At 44.4% G+C, this 26,650-nt stretch overlaps 1 protein-coding gene across 1 annotated transcript; it reads right to left on the bottom strand.

Moving 5' to 3' along the window:
- Positions 1–26,650, bottom strand: GCKR (glucokinase regulator). The gene is given in 28 exon segments (XM_086328376.1): positions 1–262; positions 264–313; positions 316–370; positions 373–405; positions 998–1,084; positions 5,092–5,241; positions 15,962–16,045; positions 16,140–16,190; positions 16,192–16,244; positions 16,438–16,534; positions 16,925–17,003; positions 17,330–17,424; positions 17,664–17,766; positions 18,406–18,583; positions 19,829–19,832; positions 19,874–19,979; positions 22,229–22,276; positions 22,278–22,321; positions 23,312–23,313; positions 23,801–23,852; positions 24,040–24,106; positions 24,415–24,445; positions 24,448–24,478; positions 24,850–24,936; positions 25,759–25,827; positions 26,004–26,098; positions 26,101–26,141; positions 26,457–26,650. Coding segments are annotated over 28 exon segments (1,887 nt in total). The 5' UTR covers positions 26,519–26,650; the 3' UTR covers positions 1–229.

Below are 26,650 nucleotides of genomic sequence, written 5' to 3'. Positions count from 1 at the left end.
GAAGACGACATTCAGTTTTACTTCTGAAATCGGAATATGCCAGGGGAAGTGGAGACCACTGGCTGCAGAGCAAGCTCTCCCCCAGGAGAGAAACTGTCTCCCCACCCCGGACAGCTGGTGTTCCTAAAGAATGGGCCTCTCCTCCCACCACACTTGCTGCTGGTCCAGCAAGTCTCCAAGGGGTGGACTGGGCTGGGCTGGCCCCCTCCACGCGCCCAGAAACACCAGTTCAAGGCCGGGCAGGTTTGAGGGTCTCCAGCGGGGTCCGCCTTGCGCTTCCGACTTGGCCGAGAGAGGGCGCTCCTCACAGCCCCACAGACGGAGCTGCAGCCAGGTGTGCCTGGGCCTCGGGGATGGAGCACTGGAGCACTGGAAGAGGAGGCTCAGCAAGGCTATGGGGATCACCTGTAGGGAAGAGGCAGGGAGAACTGAAGCCTGAGAATACGAGGTCATCTGAGGAAGAACCCTGGAGGAGCTCACGTATTCACTGTGGGAGTCAGAAGCTACCAGGTTGGATGAAAGAATAGAAGGGAGTTTCCAAAGACTAGAAGTTAGAATGAGGTGGGTCAAGAGCAGAGAGAAGCCTTCATCCTGACCCAGAAAACTTAATCCAGGCCTGGTTCATGACCCAGTTCAAAGACCCCTTCTCCCTCTCTTTCCTAACTCCCCTCCAGGCAAAACTGAAGACCCCTTTTCTGCACTTCTGTAGTACCTGTTTCACACTTCCTTGATACTTGTCACAACCCACGTTGCCTCCATGAACAGGGAACTCCTGGCAGAGTGTCACTGAGCTTTGTAAATTCAGTGCCAAGTCAAGTTCCTGACACACCGCAAGCACTCAGAAGAGTGAAAGTGAAGTCACTCAGTCGTGTCCGGCTCTTTGCGACCCCATGGACTGTAGCCTGCCAGGTTCCTCTGTCCATGGGATTCTCCAGGCAAGAATACTGGAGTGGGTTGCCATTGGTGTTTCCTAAATGACTAGCAGTTGGCGAGTTACCTGTTCCTTCTCGTGTGCAACCTGGACACGGAAGATGGGAGCTTCCTGCATAAGTGGCTGAGGGAAGTGGATCACCTGAAGGAGGCTCTCGAACCATCATGCTTCGGCTGTCTGGAGAACCGATGTGGAAGAAGCGGGAAGGTCAATGATGGGCTAGAGGGCCAGGGGAGCTGCGAATGGGGTCAAGGAAGGAAAAGCAATCAGGAGATGGGGAGGCTGGGATCTTGAAGACCAGTCAGAGAATTCATCCTGGTAAGCAATCCCAAACTCAAATCCCCAGATATAAAGGAAAATTGGGCTAAAAGCGTTGGTGGTGAGCCTTGATTGGCTGGGTTAAACTGGAGAATTAATAGCAAATTGATCACATTTTTGGCCACATCCCACCAACCCCAGAGGCTGGTCATCTTAAACTGAACTCATTCCCTCTGGTTTCCTACCAAACCACATCCATCTTTTATGCTGCTTGTAAGACTGTTCATCTGAAAACTTTGCTTCTATTTTTTTTCACCACCCTTCTCCTCTCCATGTAGTTCAGCTCTGTTCAATAGAAGTAAAATGTGAGTCACATATGTAATTTAAAACTTTCTAGTACTGCATTAAAAAAGGAACAGGTAAAATAAATTTTGGTCATTTTATTTCATCCAATATATCCAAAATATTATTTCAACTTGTAAACAGTATTAAAAATTAACTATGAGTGAGATATTTTATAATATTTTTGTACCATGTCTTTGAAATCCAGTTTTCATTTTATAGTCACAGCACATTTCAGGTCAAGTGCTGAATTTCAATGCAAAAGTGAAATAAAGTCCTACCAAAAGAATAAAGTTGTATTTAATGAAAAAAATTACACTGCTTCACTTTTTAAACAAAATGTAGAGTTCAGTTCAATTCAAGATCTCCAGTAGTCACAGATGACCAGTGGCTGCCATCTTGGACAGCACAGATCTAGCTACATTTGGCGAGTCTAAATTCCTGTTTGGTTTTTAATCTTCCGTAATTTATCACCTTCCTGCTCCTGCATCACCCCTCACCACTCTGTGAAAATGACTCCAGATCTTTTTCCCCCACATATCATGCCTAATCCCTACTCTGGGCCTCGGCTAATGTTCCTTCTCACAAGAATGCCCTGCCTTTCACCTTTCCCTAGCCATAACCTGCAGGCCTAGCTCAAACATTGCTTCTTCTGTGAAACCTTCTGCTTTGCTATAGTGCCTAGATTCTATTTTCTCTGACATTCTACTGGACCTCAGTAAGGATCATGCAATTTGACACTTAATTCTTCTCTGTTTCAAGTGTTGGCTTTGTCTCTCCTCCATTAGCTGGGCCATACTGGGATGGTAAGGACTGGATCATGTATACTCTGGCCCCCCTGACCTGCCCCAACTTTGGAAACAAGAAAAGCATGAAGGCTTTTTTTCCCAGTTGACTGGTTGGTTTTACTCATTTAAAAAAGTTGTTTTGGGGCCCTGGTGGTTGCTCACTAAATGACCGTTGGCTGATCCCTTTCATGTAGAGCTACCAGATTTAGAAGATTAAAATGTTGGATATCCAGCTAAATGGAATTTCAGATGGATAATATATATATATATATATATATATATATATAGAGAGAGAGAGAGAGAGAGAGAGAGAGGGAGGGAGTAAGTATGTCTCAAATATTGCATGGAATATACTTACACTAAAAATTATTCTTTATTTATCTGAAATTCAAATTTAACCAGTGTCCTGTACTTTTCTTTGCTATATCTAGCAACCCTACTTTCAGGACCATCTGTTGTGCTATCTGCTCAGCATCCGTTTCTCCTCCTCCTGGCATCAGCACCTTGATTTTCCTCTGGGGAATTATTGTTCCCCCATTCTCATAGCTACATGTGACATATGTTTGATTGACACTCACTTCCTGCCCCTTCCTCCATTGGAACACATGACCCAGGCCTAGGCAGAGGGCTGCTTTCCCCCAAAGAACAGTGACTGGCTAAGGGATAGGCATGTGAACCAAGACAAGTCAATGAAAACCCTCCCTCAGGTATTTGCAGGAATCACAGGGACAGATAAACTCTCCTTCCACCAGGGTTGCTGGATTGGTAGGATGTTAAGCTGGCACTGCTGGTGGCCAGTTTGCCACCTAGTGGAGAACACCTGCCTGAGAATTAGAGTGACCCAGAGGAAAGCAGAGCTAAGGGCTGAAAGTTCTCAGTTCAGTTCAGTTGCTCAGCTGTGTCCGACTCTTTGCGACCCCATGAATCGCAGCACACCAGGCCTCCCTGTCCATCACCAACTCCCAGAGTTCACTCAAACTCACGTCCATCGAGTCGGTGATGCCATCCAGCCATCTCATCCTTTGTCGTCCCCTTCTCCTCCTGCCCCCAATCCCTCCCAGCATCAGGGTCTTTTCCAATGAGTCAACTCTTCGCATGAGGTGGTCGAAGTACTGGAGTTTCAGCTTTAGCATCAGTCCTTTCAAAGAAATCCCAGGACTGATCTCCTTTAGAACGGACTGGTTGGATCTCCTTGCAGTCCAAGGGACTCTCAAGAGTCTTTTCCAACACCACAGTTCAAAAGCATCAATTCTTCGGCACTCAGCTTTCTTCACAGTCCAACTCTCGCATCCATGCATGACCACTGGAAAAATCATAGCCTTGACTAGATGGACCTTTGTTGGCAAAATAATGTCTCTGCTTTTGAATATGCTATCTAGGTTGGTCATAACTTTCCTTCCAAGGAGTAAGCATCTTTTAATTTCATGGCTGCAATCACCATCTGCAGTGGTTTTGGAGCCCCCAAAAATAAAGTCTGACACTGTTTCCACTGTTTCCCCATCTATTTGCCATGAAGTGATGGGACCAGATGCCATGATCTCCATTTTCTGAATGTTGAGCTTTAAGCCAACTTTTTCACTCTCTTTCACTTTCATCAAGAGCCTCTTTAGTGCCTCTTCACTTTCTGCCATAAGGGTGGTGTCATCTGCATATCTGAGGTTATTGATATTTCTCCCAGCAATCTTGATTCCAGCTTGTGTTTCTTCCAGCATTTCTTCAGCATTTCTCATGATGTACTCTGCATAGAAGTTAAATAAGCAGGGTGACAATATATAGCCTTGATGTACTCCTTTTCCTATTTGGAACCAGTCTATTGTTCCATGTCCAGTTCTAACTGTTGCTTCCTGACCTGCATATAGGTTTCTCAAGAGGCAGGTCAGGTGGTCTGGTATTCCCATCTCTTTCAGAATTTTCCACAGTTTATTGTGATCCACACAGTCAAGGCTTTAGCATAGTCAATAAAGCAGAAATAGATCTTTTTCTGGAACTCTCTTGCTTTTTCGATGATCCAGCAGATGTTGGCAATTTGATCTCTGGTTCCTCTGCCTTTTCTAAAACCAGCTTGAGCATCTGGAAGTTCATGGTTCACGTATTGCTGAAGCCTGGCTTGGAGAATTTTGAGCATTACTTTACTAGCGTGTGAGATGAGTGCAATTGTGTGGTAGTTTGAGCATTCTTTGGCATTGCCTTTCTTTGGGATTGGAATGAAAACTGACCTTTTCCAGTCCTGTGGGCACTGCTGAGCTTTCCAAATTTGCTGACATATTGAGTGCAGCACTTTCACAGCATCATCTTTCAGGATTTGAAATAGCTCAACTGGAATTCCATCTAATCACATGGACCACAGCCTGGTCTAACTCAATGAAACTAAGCCATCCCCTGTGGGGCCACCCAAGATGGGCAGGTCATGGTGGAGAGGTCTGACAGAATGTGGTCCACTGGAGAAGGGAATGGCAAACCACTTCATATTCTTGCCTTGAGAACCCCATGAACAGTATGAAAATGCTGAAAGTTCTAGAGCACATCATTTTGCGTATCTGGATCTAGCTACCTTGGGACTCTTGCCTAATAGTTATAATTTCACAAACACACATCTATGTGTGCACACAGACTTCTTAGAGAGGAGGACAGACTTGATAGGAGGAGGAGGAGAGGCACAGAATAAAAGTCAGCCCTCACATCTACACATCTCCATTCCTCTGAAATATGCTTCTTATGGCAGCCTAGGCATTGGGGCCAGGCCCCACCCAGCCCCACCCCATCACATCCTACCTGCAGCATGGCCAGGGCTCACCAGAAGCGCTTAGAGTTATGAATGAGGAGGTCCAACATGTGGTTTTGGAGAATCTGCCCAAGAAGCACATGGGCCCCTATACTCATTGTATTCAGCACCCACTTGGTGCTTAGCGCATGCTGGAACTTCTAAATATGGCAGATATATGGGGATATCGAAAATGAGGGATCAGTAAGCAGCAGAATAAACAGGGCCTTATTATAAGATAGGAATCTAGGGATCAAAAGTGCAGACAAAATTTGCTTTGGTAATGGCTGATACATGGTTACTGATCAATACCATGGTTACTGTGATGTTTATTAAAAAATTAATTCAATTCTTAAAACAATCCTATGAAATAGATTTTTTTCTGTACCACTTCTACATATATGGAAACTAGAAGTCAGAAGTAAAATAACAATAGTGAAACATAGAATCAGGACCTAAATCCAAGTCTTCTGATTTAGTGATAAGCCACAATCATTTCCTGGATATGAAATCACAATGAAATTGAAAAGTTGTACAAATACATGGGACTGTATTAATTATCACCTGTTCCTGGCCCTCATATCTTGCATTTGTAACATCTTTGAGGGTACCAGGCATCCAGTAAAGGAACTGAGGGTATTAAGTACTTGGATCTAACCAGGCTGAGGAAACAGGATACTACTACTACCACCTCCTTGTTCTGCAGCCCTATAAATAGCTGGTCACACAAACCCCTGGCATATTGAAAATACTTGACAAGTGATCAACAAACACTCTTGAGTTTAAGAACAGAAATCTGACCAATCAGAATAAAGCTGGCCAGTATGCAGTACTGATGCTATCGGCTACATGTCAGACTATGCAGCTGGGGAGATATCAATCAAATATGAGTTATATCACTAACCATTTGGAATAGGAAATGGCAAGCCACTCTAGTATTCTTGCCTGGGAAATTCCATGGACAGAGGAGCACAGTGGGCTACAGTCCATGGGGTCACAAAAAGTCTGACAGGACTGAGCACACACAAACAAACATAAAAATATTTAAGTTTTACATATTTGAACCTAGACAGGTTCAGTTTAAAGTTCATGTGGAGGGCTTCCCTGTAGGTCCAGTGGTTAAGAATCTGCCTTGCAATGCAAAGGACACTAGGTCCAGGAAGATCCCACAAACTTCGGATCAGCTAAGTCCATGTGCCACAACTACTAAGCTTGTGCTCTAGAGCCCATGCTCTGCAACGAGAAACCACCAAAATGAAAAGCCCTGCACCGCAACGAAGAATAGCCCCAGCTTGCCGCAACTAGGGAAAGCCTGCATATAGCAACAAAGACCCACCACAGCCAAAAAGTAATAAAAATAAATAAACCTTATAAAAAATAAATTCATGTGGAAAAAGGGCAGTAGTTATACAGAAGAGTATTGAAGCAAGGACTAGCCCTTATCAGACATTAAATATACCATAAAGTATCTATATTTAAACAGTATGATATCAGCACATCAATAGACAGACACAAATTTCCAGAAATAAACCATTGCACCTGGGAACTGAGTGTTTGATACAGATCGCATCTCATGTCACTTATGAAAAGATGAACTTTAAAAATATATACTGGGAAAATTGTATAGTCTTCAGAAAAATATAAAATTGAGTCCATACCTCACCCTATACACAAGAATAAGCTCCTAACGATAGTTTGGGACTAGCATTTAGGCATGTCTATATATAAAGCAGATAAGCAACAGGGACCTACTGTATCTTATATCTTATAATGACCTATAATGGTAAAGAATCTGAAAAGGAATCATATATACTATATAATTTAATCACTTTGTTGTACACCCAAAACTAACAGAACATTGTAAAATAAACAGACTTCCATTTAAAAAATGGTGTTAATAAAAGAGAGCAAGAGAAAGACCATTTTTACTAGAAGAAAACATGTACTAAAAGAAAACACAGATGGAGCTCCTTTCCAGTCTGGGGGTGGGGGTAGGGTGAGGGGTGCTTTCTGTTTCTCAAGATACAGATTCAATAAAAGATAGACTGCTAAGTTTTACCCCAGAAATATTAAAGCAAAGACTTTTGTATTGTTAAAACTCATAGAAAATATAATATATAGAGCCCCTTGAACAACATGGGTTTGAACTGCAAGGGCCCACTTATACATGGATTGTGTCAATGGTAAGTACACAGTACTACAATGCTCCTGTCCCAGGAATGTGGAGAAGGAGAAATCATGGGTACACAGAGTCAACTATAAGTTACACCATGTTCCACTGTGCAGAGGATCAGTGCCCCTAACCACTGCCTTGTTCTATTGTTACCTGTTTATCAGAAGTAAAGGACTAATATCTCAAATTTATAAAGAATTCACAATCAAAAAAAAAAAAAAGAATTCACAATCAAGGGATCATCAAGACCACCATATCATTAGAAAATGAGTGTATTTCATATATTTTACAGGGCTTCCCAAGTAGCACTAGTGGTAAAGAACCTGCCTGCCAATGCAGGAGACAAAAGAGACTCCCTGGGTAGGGAAATCCCCTGGAGGGGGGAGCATAACAACCCACTCCAGTATTCTTGCCTGGAGAATCCCATGGACAGAGGAGCCTGGCGGGCTACAGTCCATAGGGTAGCAAAGAGTCAGACAGGACTAAAGTGTCCTAGCAGCAGCAGCATGTATATACATAAACACACAGTTCAAATGCCCTGCAGAAGAGACTACCCAAATGACCTTGCACATGTAGAGCACACCTGAACGTGAGAAACAATGAGGAGGAGTTCTACAGGAGCTTCCCTGGGAGTCCAGTGGTTAGGACTCCATGCTTTTCACTGCTAAGGGCCTGGGTTCAATCTCTGGTCTGAGAACTAACATCCCACAAGCCGTACAGCATGGCCAAAATAGTTAAAAAATAAATTTATAAATAAACCACTTTCTTTAAAAAAATAAAAATAGAGATGCTTTTCAAAACAGAGTTCTATAAACCAAAGTGCAGTTATTTTCAGTGTGCCTCGCAAAAGCACAAAAGAGTATATATAGTAAGCTGCTTCCTGTATAAGAAAGAAGTGCAAAGCATACACGCACACGCACACTTTTTTGGTAAAAAAAGACACAGGAGGAGAAGTCAGTCACAAATGAAATTGTTACTTGCAGGAATGAGTAGGAATGGGAGGGAAGGAATAGAGAAGAAGACAACTTCTTAAGTTCTGACTTTTAAATCATGTTATATTTCCCTTGTGGCTCAGCTGGTAAAGAATCTGCCTGCAATGCAGGAGACCTGGGTTCAATCCCTGGGTTGGGAAGATACCCTGGAAAAGGGAAAGGCTATCCACTCCAGTATTCTGGCCTGGAGAATTCCATGGACTGTATAGTCTATGTGGTTGCAAAGAGTCAGACACAACTGAGTGACTTTTACTTTCACATTTTACACGTTCAAAAGATAAAATTAGATCAAACACTGAAAAAAAATCTGAAATTGAAAACAAAAACAAATGAACCTAACTGTATCTCACATTAATAACATAACCACAAAGAAAAAAAATTAATACAAGTGACTTTTGAACATTTTATCTACCTCGAGTGGGATGTGACCAAAGGACAAAAAGAACTGCAAAAATCTTGACCACTTCTTGGTAAGTTTGTTGGTGACAGTGGTACGAGGGTAGCAGTTCCGAAACTGGTATTCACTGCAGGACTGAACAGGTGCATAAGTATACTGATGATGTTGGAGCAGAGTACATGTATATATATGTGTCTTTGAAAACATATGTCTTTATATATTTCCTTTTCTTTCTACTGAAAGGGCTTGGAGGCAAAACAAGCCAGGAGCAGTGAGCATACCAAGTACCTAGCTCTCTAAATATCAATTTCTACTGACAATCAGGGTTCCTTGGAAAATGATTGATCTCATGGCCAGAACCAGGGGAAGTATAAGGTGAACTTGGGCCAACATTTTTGTGCCCCTACATTTTGTGCTTCTACATGTGGAGAGGGGCTTTCCTGGTGGCCCATTGATAAAGAATCTGCCTGCTAATGCAGGAGATGTGGGTTTGATCCCTGGGTTGGGAAGATCCCCTGGAGAAGGAAATGGCAACCCACTCCAGTATTCTTGCTTGGCAAATCCTGTGGACAGAGGAGCCTGGCAGGCTATAGTACATAAGATCACAAAAGAGTCGGACACGACTGAGTGACTAACAACAACATGTAGATAGGGAGAAACCATGGATACAGACAGTCAACTGTAAGTCATACTATTCTCCCCTGGGTACATAAACACACACACACACACACAAATGTAAATAATGAAGAAGAGATTTATAAACTGGAGAGATTTTCAGTATATCTTGTTAAGCAAAAATGCAAGGCATAAAAGAGTGTATGATGTTGCATAAGAGAACAGGAAAAAAATTTTTTTTGCAAAAAGCAGCACAGTAGAGTGTTTAAATGCTAATGTGGATAGATATGTCACAAGAACACAAGGGCCAGCTTGAATTAGCTCGCATTTTGAGCATTAAAATGAGTAATAACAGGAATAGATTAAAACACACTGAGCAACAAAAATTCATGAGTTCATATCAGTACTAAACAAATGTAGATAAGATGGGGAGAGAAGAGAGATTTTCTTCACAGAAGAATGCCAGCTAATAAATGTAGACAGAAGGGTAGAAACAGAAAAATCACCATTTGAAAACTTTCACAGTAATAATTGATTCAACCAAGAATCATTAGCGGATGCTAAAATCATGGGTGAAAGATGCTGAGGAATAAGATAAAAAGAAGCCTAACAGACACCACCTTGACCAAATGATCAAACATAGCACCACCAAACAAAGGGACAAACTGACATCAGGAACCTCCCCATGTGATACAATGATAAAGGAGCAGCCACATCTATGCAGGATCCTGCCCCCAAATTTAAGGTGAATATAATGAGAAAACAATCAGGCAAATCCAAAGTGAGGCACATACTGGGAAACAATTGGTCTAGACTTCTAAAACACCACTGTTTTGATGAAAAACATAAAAAACGACTGAGGGACTCAGCCAGATTAAAGGAAACTAAAGAAACATAATGAAATGCAATGCAACGCATTATTCTTGATCAGATCCTGGATCCGGAAGATAAAAACAATACAAGAATAATTGGGGGCATCTGAATATAGTCTGTATAAGATAATCATGTTGTATTAATTGTCATTTTCTCGAGCAATAATTATGTGGTAATTATGGAGACAAATGCCCTTTGTTCTTAGGGAACACAGTAATTTGTGTCAAGTATCATATCTCCAATTACATTTCAAATGATTCAGAGGAAAAAAGAGATGAAGCAGATGTGGCAAAATGTTAATGACTGGTAATCTAGCGAAAAGCATATGGGTGTTCATTGTACTATTCTTGCAATTTTTCTGCAGATTTAAAAGTTTTCAAAATAAAAGTGTGGGCAGATTTTACATCAAAAATATTTCTACAACTAAAGATTTATAAGCTTTAAAAGAAGCCTCCTTATTTTAAACAATGTCAGTACATTTAAAAGATAAAAAACCAGAATCAAGCAAAAGACAAAAACCACACAAAGACATACACAAAAACTCATAGATCTGACCATGTAAAAAGGTGTAAATAAAGTGTCTCGACATCAGAAACGTAGAAATTAAAGATAATAAACCAGGGGAAAATATAGAATGGGTAAAAAGGGCTACCATCCTTGCTATATATACTCCCTCTTATAAATTAGTAAGAAAAAAATACCCTAAAAAAGAACAGGTGAATATGCCCAAAAGATATGAAGAAGCAATAGAAAAAGATAAAAATATTCAGGAAGCAATAATAATTGCTTCTAATGCAGGGGGGCATGGGTTTAATCCCAGGTCTGGAAACTAAAATCCCACATGCTGCAGAGTGCAGTCAAAAAAAAAAAAAAATATATATATATATATATTCAAAGGCCAACAAATATCTTTAAGCAGCCAATCTCCGTAGTAATGGAATATAAATTCACACTTCAATGCTTTTTGTTTTTCCCTTTGCTGATTAGCGAAGATTCAAAAGAACAATGCTACCCAGTATTTTAAGGGTGTGGGGGAACAACCAATTTTACCCTCTGTTCATAAACCTTTTTGGAGGTACAAATATGCATCAAAAAACCTTTAAAATTTTAGATATACTTTAAGCCAGTGATTCCACTATTGGAGGTTTATACTAATGAGAGTGTCAAATATGTGTATAAGGATATTCTGTGCAGCACTTTAATAAAAGCCATAATGTTGAAACTATAACATCTAATGACTGTGTTAGAGTAAAAAATGATGGTCCATCCATTCCAAGGAATACTATACTGACATTAAAAATGATGAAGCAGAGAGCTTCCCTGGTGGCTCAGTGGTAAAGAATCCACCTGCAAATGCAGGAAACATGGGTTTGATCCCTGGTCAGATTTCCATGTCCCTCAGAGCAACTAAGCCCGTGGGCCATAACTACTGAACCTGTGCTCTAGAGCCCAGAGCTGAAACTACCGAGCCCATGTGCCACAGCGACTGAAGCCTGAGTGCCCTAGAGCTGGTGCTCTGCAGTAAGAGAAGCCACCTCAATGAGCAGCCTGCACACAGCAAAGAAGACCCAGCACAGCCATAAATAACTAAATAAGTAAAGAAAGAAAATTTTAAATGATGAGGTAGGGACTTCCCTGGTGGTGCAGTAGATAAGAATCCTCCTGCCAAGGCAGGGGACACAGGTTCAACCCCTGGTCCAGGAAGATTCAACATGCCATGGATGCACCTGGGCCCATGGGCCACAACTACTGAGCCTGGCTCTATAATCTGTGTTCCGCAAAAGGAGAGGCCACCACAGTGAGAAGCTCGTGCACCACAACGAAGAGTGGCCCCACTCGCCGCAACTAGAGAAAACTCATGCAAAGGAACCAAGACCCAGCACAGTCATAAGTAAGTAAATAAAATTATGAGGTAAATGACATTAGTACAGAAAGGTGTTTATAATTTTAAATAAAGAGAAGCAAGTTAAAAACAGCATGCCGAGTATACTATTTTTATATAAATATTTTACATATGCACTAAAAAATAGAGAGATATTCTCTAAAATTTGTCTGAGGGGTTTTCCTGGAAGAAGATGAATTATGGATGGTTTCTTTCCTCTTTGATTTCTGTATTTCTGAAAGTTTTGACAATAAAAAAATATATTGCTATCATAGTTACAATTTTCTTTAAAAATACAGTGCTTTAAAATACCACAGATTATCATTCCCTACTATATCCCCCACCCCTGGGATAGTACCTGGTATGTGACAGGTACTCTAAAACTATTTGCTGAATGAATGAATAAAAGAGTCTCACACAACTCATGGACATGGTTGAAATTTATACCATATGGTGAAATAAACCATGGATTTAGAGTCACAAAACCTGGGTTCAAACTGGGTTCAAATCCTGACTCCTGGACTTCCCTGATGGTGCAGTGGATAAGAATCCACCTGCCAATGTAGGGGACTTGGATTCGATCCCGGGTCCAGGAAGATTCCACAAGCTGTGGAGCTTCTAGGCCCTCACGGCACAACTACTGAGCCTGCACTCTAGAGCTCACACGCTGCAGCTACTGAGGCCTACAAGCCCAGATCCTATGCTACACAAGAGAAGCCACAGCAACGAGAAAGCTGTATATGGCAATGAAGAGTAGGCCCCACTCGCCACAACTAGAGAAAGCCCGCCTGCAGCAGTGAAGACCCAGTGCAGCAAAAAGCAATAATAATTAATTTTTAAAAAGCCTGATTTCTGTCTTAGTTGTGTAGTCATGATTACAATCCCTTAATGTCTTCATTTCAACTTTCTCATTTGGGAAATGGGGACATTGAACACACAATCCCTAGGAGGTTGTTAAGAGGATTGAGAAAACATACATAAAATATTTTGTAAAGTGCAAAGGCCTCTGTGTATGAGGTATTATGACTATGCAATGGAACCTATAAGTGTGAAGAAGTATATAGCATAAAAGGAAGGGGTCTAGACAAGGTGGGTGTAATTGGAAAAGACTTCTGAGAGATGTGAGAGCTCAAAAGCAATAGTGAATGTGGAAAGCATGCCAAGAGAAATAGGGATATGATGAATGAACACCATTTAGAAGGAAAGACAAAGATACACTTTGAAAGGAGTGTGGATTCCCTGCTCAGGGGGAGAGGGACTTCCTTTGAGTTCTGAAGGCAGGTAAGGAGCACGCCAGCTGTTGTCTGGTCAAGTTGGGAAGCTTCCTGGAGAAGGTGGTTTGAATAATGGATGAGGCCACATCTGTCCAGCCCCACTTTTCAGGGGCCTGGTTCTGCCTCCTGGAGGATAAGGGATGTTGTGTGTGAAAACTGAGGACCAGAGATACGTAAAACTGCTTTTTCTTTTGGGCCACAAAGCAGAGCTGAAGTGGCATCCAGACATCCTGGTGCTCACTCCAAACCCTAAACTGCAAAGTGCACCCAAAGTGATTATTATTGCTACAGTTACTACCAGCGCTTGTACTGATCATAATTTCCTTAGTGAGCAGGGACTGTATCAGTGTACTGTTATCTGCAGTGAACTCATAGGAAAACTTGCAAAAAAAATATGCCTCAAAGGCTTCTGCATAGTGTAGATGACTCTAGTATTGATAATTAACCTGTGAAAAAGGACAGAAGAATATCTGTCAGCTAATTGGTGGCCCATCCTATATTTTGCATTTTTCTCAAGAGAACTGAATGGAGCAGCCCATTGACTTGAGAACTCTGCTTAGTGACCTGGTAACACAAGAACACAAGATGGCAGGAATACACAGAAGAACTATACAAAAAAGATCTTCATGACCAAGATAATCATGATGGTGTGATCACTCACCTAGAGCCAGACATCCTGGAATGTGAAGTCAAGTGGGCCTTAGGAAGCATCACTAGGAACAAAGCTAGTGGAGGTGATGGAATTCCAGTTGAGCTATTTCAAATCCTGAAAGATGATGCTGTGAAAGTGCTGCACTCAATATGTCAGCAAATTTGGAAAACTTAGCAGTGGCCACAGGACTGGAAAAGGTCAGTTTTCATTCCAATCCCAAAGAAAGGCAATGCCAAAGAATGCTCAAACTACTGCACAATTGCACTCATCTCACACACTAGTAAAGTAATGCTCAAAATTCTCCAAGCCAGGCTTCAGCAATACGTGAACTGTGAAATTCCAGATGTTCAAGCTGGTTTTAGAAAAGGCAGAGGAACCAGAGATCAAATTGCCAACATCCGCTGGATCATCAGAAAAACATCTACTTCTGCTTTATTGACTATGCCAAAGCCTTTGACTGTGTGGATCACAATAAAGTGTGGAAAATTCTGAAAGAGATGGGAATACCAGACCACCTGACCTACCTCTTGAGAAACCTATATGCAGGTCAGGAAGCAACAGTTAGAACTGGACACGGAACAACAGACTGGTTCCAAATAGGAAAAGGAGCACGTCAAGGCTGTATATTGTCACCCTGCTTATTTTATTTAACTTCTATGCAGAGTACATCATGAGAAATGCTGGGCTGGAAGAAGCACAAGCTGGAATCAAGATTGCTGGGAGAAATATCAATAACCTCAGATATGCAGATGACACCACCCTTATGGCAGAAAGTGAAGAGGAGCTAAAAAGCCTCTTGATGAAAGTGAAAGTGGAGAGTGAAAAAGTTGGCCTCAAGCTCAACATTCAGAAAACTAACATCATGGCATCTGGTCCCATCACTTCATGGCAAATAGATGGGGAAACAGTGGAAACAGTGGCTGACTTTATTTTTCTGGGCTCCAAAATCACTGCAGATGGTGACTGCAGCCATGAAATTAAAAGACGCTTACTCCTTGGAAGGAAAGTTATGACCAACCTAGATAGCATATTCAAAAGCAGAGACATTACTTTGCCAACAAAGGTCCATCTAGTCAAGGCTATGGTTTTTCCAGTAGTCGTGAATGGATGTGAGAGTTGGACTGTGAAGAAGGCTGAGCGCCGAAGAATTGATGCTTTTGAACTGTGATGTTGGATAAGACTCTTGAGAGTCCTTTGGACTGTGAGGAGATCCAACCAGTCCATTCTAAAGGAGATCAGCCCTGGGATTTCTTTGGAAGGAATGATGCTAAAGCTGAAACTCCAGTACTTTGGCCACCTCATGTGAAGAGTTGACTCATTGGAAAAGACTCTGATGCTGGGAGGGATTGGGGGCAGGAGAAGGGGATGGCAGAGGATGAGATGGCTGGATGGCATCACTGACTTGATGGACGTGAGTCTGAATGAACTCCGGGAGTTGGTGATGGACAGGGAGGCCTGGCGTGCTGCAATTCATGGGGTCTCAAAGAGTCGGACACGACTGAGCGACTGAACTGAACTGAACTGAACACAAGAACTTGCCCAGCTGGCTTTGTGGAGGTCAAATAACCCTTTCTACCCTCCAGCCCTGGGTTTTCCTTGTTGTTGTTGTTGTTTGGCCATTCCACACAGCATAAGTTAAGTGTTAATGGCTCAGTCATGTCTGACTCTTTGCAACCCCATGGACTGTAGCTCACTAGGCTTTCCTGTCCATGGGATTCTCCAGGCAAGCATACTGGAGTAGATTTCCGTGTCGATTCCCCAGAGGATCTGCCTAACCCAGAGGTCAAACCCACGTATATTACGTCTCCTGTATTGGCAGGCGGGTTCTTTACCACTAGCACCACCTACACGGCATGTGGGATCTTAATTCCTCAGCCAGGGATTGAACCTGTGCTCTGCAGTAGAAGAGCAGAGTCTTAGCCACTGGACCACCAGGGAAGTCTCAGCCCTGGGTTTTCTAATTCCTGGGATCCCTCCTTTTCTGTGCCCCTCACTGTAGACGTTACCTCCTCATCCCTCATACCTGGATGAAGTTCCCTTCATATTTGAAGAAAAGCAGTGGCCATGTGATGCTGATGATGGAGGGGAAGGGCTTCTTCAGAGGGATCTGGAGAGAGAGAGAGAGGAGCAGGAGCAGCATCTCCAGGAAGACCTGGCTGTCACCGTTCCCTGGGGTCCCCTCCTCAAGTCTGGCCCTTCACTGGCAGGGACTGCCCCATGGTGCTGTGTGCCAAGGCCTGGATGTTGGGTGTTGGAGGTCTTCTCCTACACCTGCTCCACCAGTGTCTGCACCTCCGTGAGGCTGTCTAAGGAGAGGGAGAGGCCATCAGAGTGGAAGGGCAGCTCTCTGGCAGCTCTTCCTCCTGCCCTGGGGCCCAGTATACATACTGCTGCCCCCACCTCTGGGCAGACACCCTAAGACCTGGAAAAGTGATAGTTCCTCTGAGTCATTCTGCTGCCTCCAGCCACTCACCCCACCATTCCCATCTTCCCTCTCACCATCCAGGGTGAAAATGAAGAGCACAGTGTCAGTTTCTGTGAGGGACGGCAGGATGGAAGTCAGGAAGTCTTCCTGGGAGAAGGAGAAATGGGGACCCTGGGGCAGAAAAAGAGGAGAGAATCCCTCCCATGAAAAACTCTGGCACACAGACTTGGAGACCAAAGAGGCCCTTAGAGGACATTGAGTCCAGAGCTTTTATCTACAGATGTACAATAAAAAACCAAGACTCAAAGAAGTAAAAAGTGTTTTGCTCAAGATGACGCAGCTGATGGAAGAGCTCTGGATTAGAGCCAGGTTACGGGGGTGAATTCAGAGCTTCCCACACTGTCTCCATGCTGCCCCAAAGCCTCATGACCTTTAACCCATTTCCCCTTCTCTAGAAAGGAATCCCATAATATTCCCCTATCTGTTTCCACCTTCCTCTTTTTCCCACCCTCTGCACACTAGTTATCTTCCCAACTTCCCCACATCCCATCATCTTTCCACCTGGTTGATAAGCTCAGCCGCCAGGTTAAACATGCCACTGCGACCAGCAATGAGAGAGCCATGGACATCTCGGAAATCTAGGAAATCAGGGAGAGAGGAGTGAGAGGCTTCATAGGAGAGGAAGGTTCCAGGCTTGGAAGGTGTCAGTGGGACTGGGAGGAAAGTGGCAAGCGGGCTGCAGGGTGTGGAGTAACACACATGGGAGGCCATAGCTAAGCAAGGGATCAAGGACTGAGTGAAGGTTCAAAAGAAGGAGCATTTGACTGAATGCCTATCTAGATAGAGCAGGATGAACACTGAATAAGGCGCCCCGCCATGGGTTGGAGTAGGAAAGAATTTGGATAGCAGACCGATTGGTTTGGATCAGGAAGAATCAGGAGGAAAGTCTGGACAGGAGTCCCATCGGCACCAAAGGTATGCATGCACTCTACTCCATCCATGATGGCAATGATGCCCAGGGTCTGCCAGCCAACCAGGTACACTTGGCCTTTCTCACCAGGCTGAGTATGGGTCAGAGGTCAGGACGTGAGAGGAGCGATCACAGTGAAAAAAGTTCAGAGATCAGAGAAAAATACAAATGCAAGAGCATAGGAATAAATGAACCCAAAGCCTATCCTGACCCTCTAACACACAGGTCCCCATCCCTAGAACTTCCCACATTAACATATCCCATAGAGTCTCCGCTGCTTTCAGAACATTCTCTGCCCAAGCCACTTCCTCCCTCCAAATATATATCTACATACCTGCTGCTGGCCTGTTTCATCAGGCTGGTGATCTTGGGGCTTTGACCATAGGTCACCTGAGAAGCCCACTTAAATGTCTGCAGGATTTCCAAAAGGCATCTGGGAGAAAGGTGACCATCTCCCAGGGCAGGCCCAGTGCACCCTTCAGAAAACCCAGGTCCCTCCCATGCAGTTCAAGGGAAGGCACAATTCCCTTGAAACTAAGTTCTGCTGGTCCCTGATGGAGGTGCAGGAAGAAGGGCCAGATTGCGTTCAAGAAGGGCAGGAAGGGCTTTGGTGGGAAAACTAAAGAGCAGAGAGTGGGAGAGAGCATCCAGAGCACTGAGAGGAGGATGGGATCAGAGAGTTGACGAGGAGGTAAGTGAACCACATGGAAGCCAGGCAAGAGACCCTGGGGAGGGGAGTAGGCACACAGCAATATGACCTCTACCCCACATGGCCTGGACCATCCCCAAAGCAAAGACTCTCAGAAGCCATGTTAGCTTTGGATGTCCCAGGTGGGCACAGGGATCAGGTCCGGACATGAGAAACCCAGGGTCCATTGGGAACAAGCCAGGTGCCGTGACCGTGTCATGGGACCACCAGTGTCCCCATCCAGCTCCCTTCTCAGGGAAGGACCAACAGGGCCCCAGTCTTGGTGCTAAGCCCAGTCTCCAGGTCTGGATATGCCATTCCTCCATCTGCACTGTCCCCCCAGCTGTCCGACTCTCATCTCTCTCTGGTCCAGATCCTCCCTACCTTGGAGATGCTGCAATGCCCCATCTACAATGGTCCACAGTCTTGTGGGCTGCTGGCAACAGGGCTTCCAGAAGGATGTTAGTGGTGCTTCTACTTTTCATCCAGAAGGAATCACTGAGGCCCTCAGGTTGGGGAGTGATGATGGCACCCAGGAGAATCTGGGAGTGGAAAGAGGGTCCTGGAGTTTATTAGTTAGTGACCACTGTGTGTGCAGTCTGCTTACAGTGGCTCTTGGACATGTGCTCTGGTTAGTGGCCACTCCACAGGTATTTGTAGGACTAGTGGCCCCCAGTGTGCTGTGAGGAGGAACGCTGGGTTGAGAGCTTAACTGAGAGAAGAGGAGAGAGAAAGAGCCCCACTCTGGTCATTTCTATGGTACTTTCAGGACTTTGGAGACAAAGCCAGAATAATGAGTCTTCCATTACTTGGGGATAAGGGTTTTCAGAGAGGATTTTTCTTTTTCCCAAGAACTTTCTCCCCACTACATCCTCCCCTTTTTAAATAGCAGTTTACTAATCCAGACACCACATTTCCTGTTCTTTGGACAGACCGATGAAGCAGCCATAACATGATATGTGACATGACACACCAAACAGATAAAGAGATAACAGCAAAGAGAATGATAAAAAGAAGAGTTTGAGAAAAGGAGATTAAAAGTAAATAATTGCAGAGAGAAGGAGAGATAAGTCCCTGGGAGATGAAACATACAGAACTTGTGGGTGATATGGAATTCCTGCCTTCCAATCTCGCAGAAGGAAGGTCAAGGAAATGTCACAGACGTGCCCATCCCTGGCAGAGAGGATCAGGGATTTGGTTAAGGTACTTTGTAAGGTGAAAAGAAGAGAAGATGATGCTAGTGAGATGCAGTCACAATCCAGAGACAAAAGGAACAGGAGCACAGGAGACTTAGAAAGTCCAAGTCAATTTTGGAGACTTTTAGAAAGGCAGAAGGATGAAACTGCATCCCATTGTTTTTAAAATCCCATATTTGAAATTTAAACATATAAAAGAGACATAAAGCAGTTCACCAGTCTACTTGATACTTTCTATATGGTAAGATCTACTGGAGAAGGAAATGGCAACTCAGTCCAGTATTTCTGTCTGGAGAATACCCACAGAGGAACCTGGCAGGCTACAACCACGGGGTTGCCAAGAGTTGGACATGACTGAAGGAACTTAGCAAAACAACACTCACACACACAGATGCAAAAGAATGTCTTTAAATAGAAACTTCCCCTAGACCATTTAGGTCTTTAACAATTACTGATTTAAGAGACAGGGCCAGAACGGAAATAACACATCTTAAGACGAAAAACAAAATGAGAAAATAGGATGTGATTTACAACATTTCAGTAGACACACAATGCCAGGAATCCAGACAAGATGTAACAGAAGCTAAAATCAGAGGCCCTCGATGGCAAACCATCCTGAGTTGGGGGCAAGAGGTAGGGGCAGTGGCAGATCTCACCCTAGTTGCAGGATTGAGCACAAAAGCTTCCTGTTTCTCTTGCAGTTTCTGCATCTGCTCCGCTATTTGTCAGAATGTTGAACTCCAGTCTTCAGTGGGATCATTTTTAGGGCCCAAAGAGAGACAGAGGGGGGATTGTCTTTAAGAACCTAAAGGAAGGACCTCAGATGGGAATCAAGATCAGAGACCACATTGGGATTGGGGTCAGAGGTCTACAATTTCCTAGAGAGATGTGCTTTGATGCCCACAGGAGCACTGTGTCCCTGAACCTCAAGGATGAGGGTTAAAACATTCAGCAACTGAAGCCCAGAACAAAACCGACACTCCAGTGTAAAGTTCCAGCCTGAGACCAGAACTTCCTCATGACCTGGTCCTTCCACAGGTCTCATTGCCATGACCACACTAGCTACACCCTCTGCAGGTACCTGAGAGAATGCTCATCAACCAAATGTCATAATCACCACCTATTCAGTTTTAGGGTCCATCAGAAGCTTTTCCCATTCCTGGAAATATATTCTGGAAATCTCTCCAAATAGTGAACCCCTCACTAGCTGAAGTTCCTACTGAGAGAACCAAGCTACAAGGTCTGAAGTATAGCACCTAACAGTTGGGAACCTCCCTTGAATAAGTTAATCAGGAACAAGACAAAGAGTGGATGAGGAGAGCAACAGGTTTGTTATCTGCTTAGGTGCAACCACAGAATCTCAAAGAATGGGGATCTTCTGTGGTTGGCTCTCCAGGCTTTGAAAGGGGATAATTTGGGAATTACTCACCATGGCAAGAACTCAAAAAGTTATTTCTGTCTATGGCTTCCCTAACTTCCTCTTTTCATTGCATTCCAGAAAGGTTCCCTCCCTTCTTGAACTATTTTAGTATTTTTTTCATCTGCATTACTTCTGGGTCAAACAAGTTTCATATGTTATATACCTACTGGGTAAAGTGTTTTCTATAACTTGTCCTCAAACTACTTCTGAAACTTTCTACAGACCTCAGACAGAGGAGACCTAAGCAGAGAGAGGAGAGTGTTTACTGTGTGGTTGAAAACTGAGATTCCCAGACGTGGCTGATCATCAAAATCACCTGGGGAGGTTTGTTGTTGTTGTTGTTGTTGTTTTTAATAATTACCCATTTCTGGATTCCATGCCCACTCTGAGAATCTGCCTCAGAAGTTCTGGAGTGGAGCCTCCAAATCTGTATTTTTAAAAAGCTTCCCAGACGACTCTGAAGATCAGCCAAGTTTGGGAGCCACTGATTTAAGGAACAACTGGAAGATCTCCACGCCTACATTGTTTGAAATCCTTCATTTCACTTAGTCACAGTGCCTGAAATTAGCATCCACTGCAGCAGAAACATTTTTGGTAAAGGAAGGTCCTCCATTAAAAGAGATCATTTATACCTTCATGTGAATTACACCACATGCCTGGAATCTGAGAGTTGAAAAAGTCTCCAAAAGAACTCAGCTGTCCCTCTCCCCAAGACCACCACCAGATACACAAAGCAACTGTTGAGTAATCAACAAGCCTTTGCTAAAATACCTCCAGTGACAGGAAACCCTCCACTTCTTCAAGAGGCCCACTCCAATGGTTTATTTAGCAGAGTTTCCCCAACCTGGCTGTACATCAGAATCTCCAAGGATGCTTCCAAAATTCAGATATTTCAGGACCTTACCTCAAGCCTACATCAGACCTCTCCTACAAAAATCTCTCTTACGTTTTTTTAATACTCTCAAGGCAGTGCATCCACAGAATTACAATTAAGCATTATTGGTTTAATATGCTGACCTTCTTGAGCTCAAAGTGGCCGTTTAGACAGAGAATAAGAGGGAGGTCATTTGGAGGCACAGGGATCTCGGGAAAGGGGAACAGGATGGGGATGTGAGTAGCCAGAGAGGGACCCAAGGGGCTTGTGGAATGAAGGAGAAAGGGCTCTAAAATAATCAAAATAGGTAAAGGAGAGAGAGTAGGCGGCTAGTCAGCACTCACTACTTCTTCTTTGAAAAGAGGCTTGGGGCCCACAGCAGATGAAAGTACTGGTCTTTGTGGGATCATTTTCCTGAGCTCATTCTGTCCTCTGACCTGTGTTTTTCTTACCTCTTTACTCTGCTTTCAATGTATGCTTTCTTATCTATCCTTTGTAAGCTGCCTTCAGTCCTTTCTGAAATGAGAGAACAAACCAACCGACCAACCAAAAGCTTTCTAAGCTAGAAACACCCTTTTTTTACTTTTTTATTCTGAGATTTGGTGAACAAGGCTATGTTCGCCCTGCCCTCTCTTGTGATCGTCCTGTAATTTTCACAGGTTCCCTCCCAACCTCCCCCGGGGCTCTGGACATGACTTTTCACTACAGAAGGCTCACCTGGCCATGCTTAATGGGTTGAAACCAACCAGGACTGGCAAAAAAGTCTGGGTTATCCATGCAGTAGTCCATCTGGCCTGCCAAAAAAGGAGCCTAGAGAGGGAGGAGGGCACCATGAGGGGGTTACTCTGGTGCTGCCCGGGGCCCATGTGCATCAGAATACCCCCAAATGCTTGTTTAAATGCAATTTCCTGGGCCCAGTTAAAATCTACTGGATCTGAATTTGAAGGAGAGAACCCCATGAACCTACTTTTTTGTATTATTATTTTTATTTTTGGCTGCACTATGTAGCTTGCAGAATCTTAGTTCCCCAACCAAGGACTGAACTGCGGCCCCCAGCAGTGGAAGCACTGAGTCTTAACCACTGGACCACCAGGGAATCCTTTGGACCTATGTTTTTTTAATTTTCTTTTTCTTTAAAATTTTACTTATTTATTTTTGGCTCTGCTGGGTCTTTGTTGTTGTGAGGGCTTTTCTCCAGCTGCAGCAAGCAGGGGCTACTCCCCAGTTGTAGTGCACAAGCCCCTTACCATGGTGGCTTCTCCGGTTGGGGAGCACGGGTTCCAGGGCTTGCAGGCCTCAGTAATTGCAGCAAATGAGTTCAGCAGCTGCAGCTCCCGGCTCCAGAGCACAGGCTCAACAGTTGCGGTGCACAAGCCCAGCCTCTCCGCTGCACTGGGATCCTCCCTGATCAGGGATCTAACCCACGTCTCCTGCATTGGTAGGCAGATTCTTCACCACTGAGCCACCAGGGAAGCCCTGGACTTCACATTTTTAACAAGTTCCCCTGAGAAATCTGGAGGAAAGTTTGAACATACTGAACTGAAAGCTTCATGAGGTCAGTGTCCTGCTCTCCTCACGTACCTCATTTCACATCCAGCCCTTGCTGGGGTCCAGGCTCTGCTGAGTGAATCCTGAGTCAGAGTCAGAGCTGTGGAGCTGAGAGGAAACTTGGGGTCCTCTAGCCCAGTGCTTCTCAAACTACCTGGGAATCTTGTTAAAATGCAGAATCAGGCTCAGTAAATCCCAGGTGGGGAGGCCTGATATTCTGCATTTCTAACAAACCCTGGGTAATACTGGTGCTGCTGGTGTAAGGACCACACTTTAAGTAGCAAGGGACTAGTCCTGGGTCAGCTTTTTCTGCAGAGAGCCAGAAGGCAAATTTTTTAGGCTTTCTGGGCCCTATGACCTCTGTTCCACAACTCAGTCTTTAAAGCATGAGAGTGGCCATGGACAATATGTAAACATAAATGGCTGTTTCAATAAAACTTTATTTACAAAAACAGGCAGCAGTTGGACTGACCTACCAACATAGTTGACTGACCCCTGGACTTCTCTGTTTTGGTTGTGGAATGGATTGGTACACAGTTATTCTAAGATAGGATCCCTTCCCCTTGATCCACATGCATACAACTGGATCCTAATTAATCATAAAATCAAACTTCTTTATGCAAATCCTTTCTGTTTTCGAGCTAAATCTACATAAACCTTGTCAATGGCTCTTCCATGCTATTCCACTCCTATGCCTGCTTTCCTGTAAAATTGATCCACACAACCCATCTTCATACTCACAGAGTCCCACCGAAGCGCCAGTGACAATCACCCTCTTCTTCCCAGCAGCCACCTAGGAGGGGAGGCCACCAAGAGGATTCCAGATACAAACCTACTGTGAGGATGTCAGGGCAGGGATTTGGGTGGGGGAGGGGTGGGAGAGGTGGGGGATGGGCTTTGGCTGGATATTGGGGCTTTGATGTTCCCATGGGAAGGAATGGACAGAGGTCTCTGGCTGAGTGTCAGTGGAAAACACAGACCTTCTTCAGTTCCTCAATCCTGTCCAGGGCACTATATTCTGTCCCCTCCCTAGAGGCCACCACAGACCTAAAAGGACACATGCAAGGTCAGTGGCACTGCTTGGGAAGCAGCAGCCTATGGTTTATTAAGGCTGCTCCGGAGAGGAGGAAATGAAGGGGAAACGACCACTGAGGAGCACCTCCTATTTGTTGGGCACCATGATGAACACTCGGTAGGGGTGAAAAGCTTGAAATACCTAGGAGGGTTAGTCAGGCAACAGAAGAATGCAAAGTGGAAAGCAAACTGACACAATCTCTGCCTAAAAGCATTCAAATTCAATTTCTAAAAGACGTTCTTCAGGTCAAGCACAGTAGTCATAGGCCAACTTGGCTTACCTGTCGCCTCCTGCATTGAGGTAGGTTTCTATCCTAGACCTTTCATCAGCTGGTTAAAGGAGACCTGCCAAGGGGGAGACAACATGAAGTAGTAAAGACAGGGAAGGAACAATTATCTTGGGTTCGCAACACCTGGAAAGGAGAGGCTGTATAATGATTCTCTTAGGTTAGTGTTTAGCCAGTGCTGCTTGGAATCTGACACTTAAAGACACTGCTTGGAGACGACTGACTGGGGGTGTGTGGGCCATAGAGACACTGGCAATGGACTGGTGGGGCTCAGATGGGCTTGGAAGAAATGGGGCTCCGTAGCAAGATCTAGCTTTCAGAGAAGAAAGAGAGTCAGAGCTGGAGGGAGTCTGCCTGGGAGTTGAGCCATGATGAGCTTTATGGTCCTGAGGGTCACCCCAAGAAGGCAGAGAGAGCAAAACCGGGGACTGAAATACTCAAGGACATGAGGAATGCCATCCTGCCAGAGGTGCCCCCTCCACTCAGCACCACCAGCCCCCCACCCACCCCAGGCTCCTGAGAAAAGAAAAACGCCTAGGTCTCCCGGCCCCAGCCCATTGGGGAAAGTATGCTTTCTTCTTTGTCAGTAAGAGAACTCTCCTGTTATCACAAAAGTGAACAGAACACACAGAGTGCCGTGCAGTAGAAAGAACCTTGGATTTGAGAAACTTCATTCTGACCCAAAACTCTTGCTTAGCTACTTATTCAAACCCTTACTTAATCCAAAAAAGGACTGAAAGCAGCTTTGTCCTAGATAGGTAGGTAGGTAGATAGAAGTGCATTATCCAGCAAGTATTAGTTGGGTGTATTTGGGCAAGCTACTATGGGCTTCCCTGGTAGCTCAGTTGGTAAAGAATCTGCCTGTAGTGCAGGAAACCTGGGATCAATCCCTGGGTTGGGAAGATTCCCCTGGAGAAGGAAATGGCAACCCAATCCAGCATTCTTGCTTGGAAAATCCTATGGACAGAATCCTATGGACAGAGGAGCCTGGTGAGCTACAGTCCAAGAGGTTACAAGAGTTGGACATGACTTAGAGACTAAACCACGACCACTATGATTATCTTAAGTCTTCGTTTTCCCATCTGAAAAAAAAAATGGAGATAATAACACCAATTTTACAGGTTTTTGTGAAGCTAATGGATATGAAAGTGCATGGTCAATCATAAAGTAGTATGCAACAATATTTATTATAATTACTATTGATTGATAAGATGACAATAAGGATCCAAGAGGGAGGACTGGAAGAAAGGAGGACTAAAGTCTATAAAAGTGAAACAAGAAAATAGAAATGTAGAGGGAAACACAGATTTAAGCAGGGAGGAGATGGAAAGCTGGTACCTTCAGCACTTTCTGAACTTTTTCAGCCACTTGTTCCATGGTGGTCAGAGTTGACTCGTTGTAAAGTCGCTGGAGGCAACAGGTAGGCATCAGCAGCCAAAGAAAGGACAGTGGACTGGGGGTGGGGGGTGGAGAGGCTCTCAGGGTTTCAAAAATAAGGAACCATGGCCTGAGAGGGCAGAGGCTGAGGTGGGGTTGGGGCTGGCGTCTTTATTTGCAGTGTGCAGGGGGTGGGTCTGGGTCACCTGGTATGTGGGCATGACTTGCCCCTCCTCCTGGAAGAGCTCAGCATCACATTGCATTTGCTCAGCATCAGCTTTGTCCAGATCCCGGGTCAATGATTTGACTTCGCTGTGATTGGCAGGGCTGCCTCATACCCAGACGAGGAGAGAGAAGCGGGGACAAGGGTAAGGGCAGGGAGCCAAAGCTTCATTCACGCCTGCTGGAGGTGGGAGTGGCTGCAGGCACAGTGTGTTGAGACAAACATACACACATGCGCGTGTGTGCGCGCGCGCGCACACACACACACGCACACAGCATTTAGCCGGCAGTTGGTACTCTGGGCCTATCAAGGAAAGAAAATCAGGGAGGAAGATAGGAAGGAGGGCAGGAACAGCAGAAACTCAGGGGGAAGGGAAGCCTAGAACAGACAGGATTCTAGGAATCAGCACAGAAGGCCAACATGGGGAAAGTGTCTCACCTCCCACTTGCCAGGCTCCGGGGTCTCAGTCACAAGTTGAAACCATTTTGTGCCCGGCATGGTCTGATGCTGTGGACACACTGTCTTGCGTGCCTTTTCAGCCACACAACCCCTTGTGTCACACTGACTGTTCTTCCAGTTGGCAGGGCCTTACCTGAGGCACAATCAGTTCAGTTGCTCAGTGGAGTTCAG

Source organism: Bos grunniens, chromosome 11 (assembly GCF_055505025.1).
Source record: "Bos grunniens cultivar Pamir isolate PY7600 chromosome 11, Bosgru_T2T1.0, whole genome shotgun sequence".
NCBI classification, from domain to species: domain Eukaryota; kingdom Metazoa; phylum Chordata; class Mammalia; order Artiodactyla; family Bovidae; genus Bos; species Bos grunniens.
This window is presented reverse-complemented; position numbering and strand designations above follow the sequence as displayed.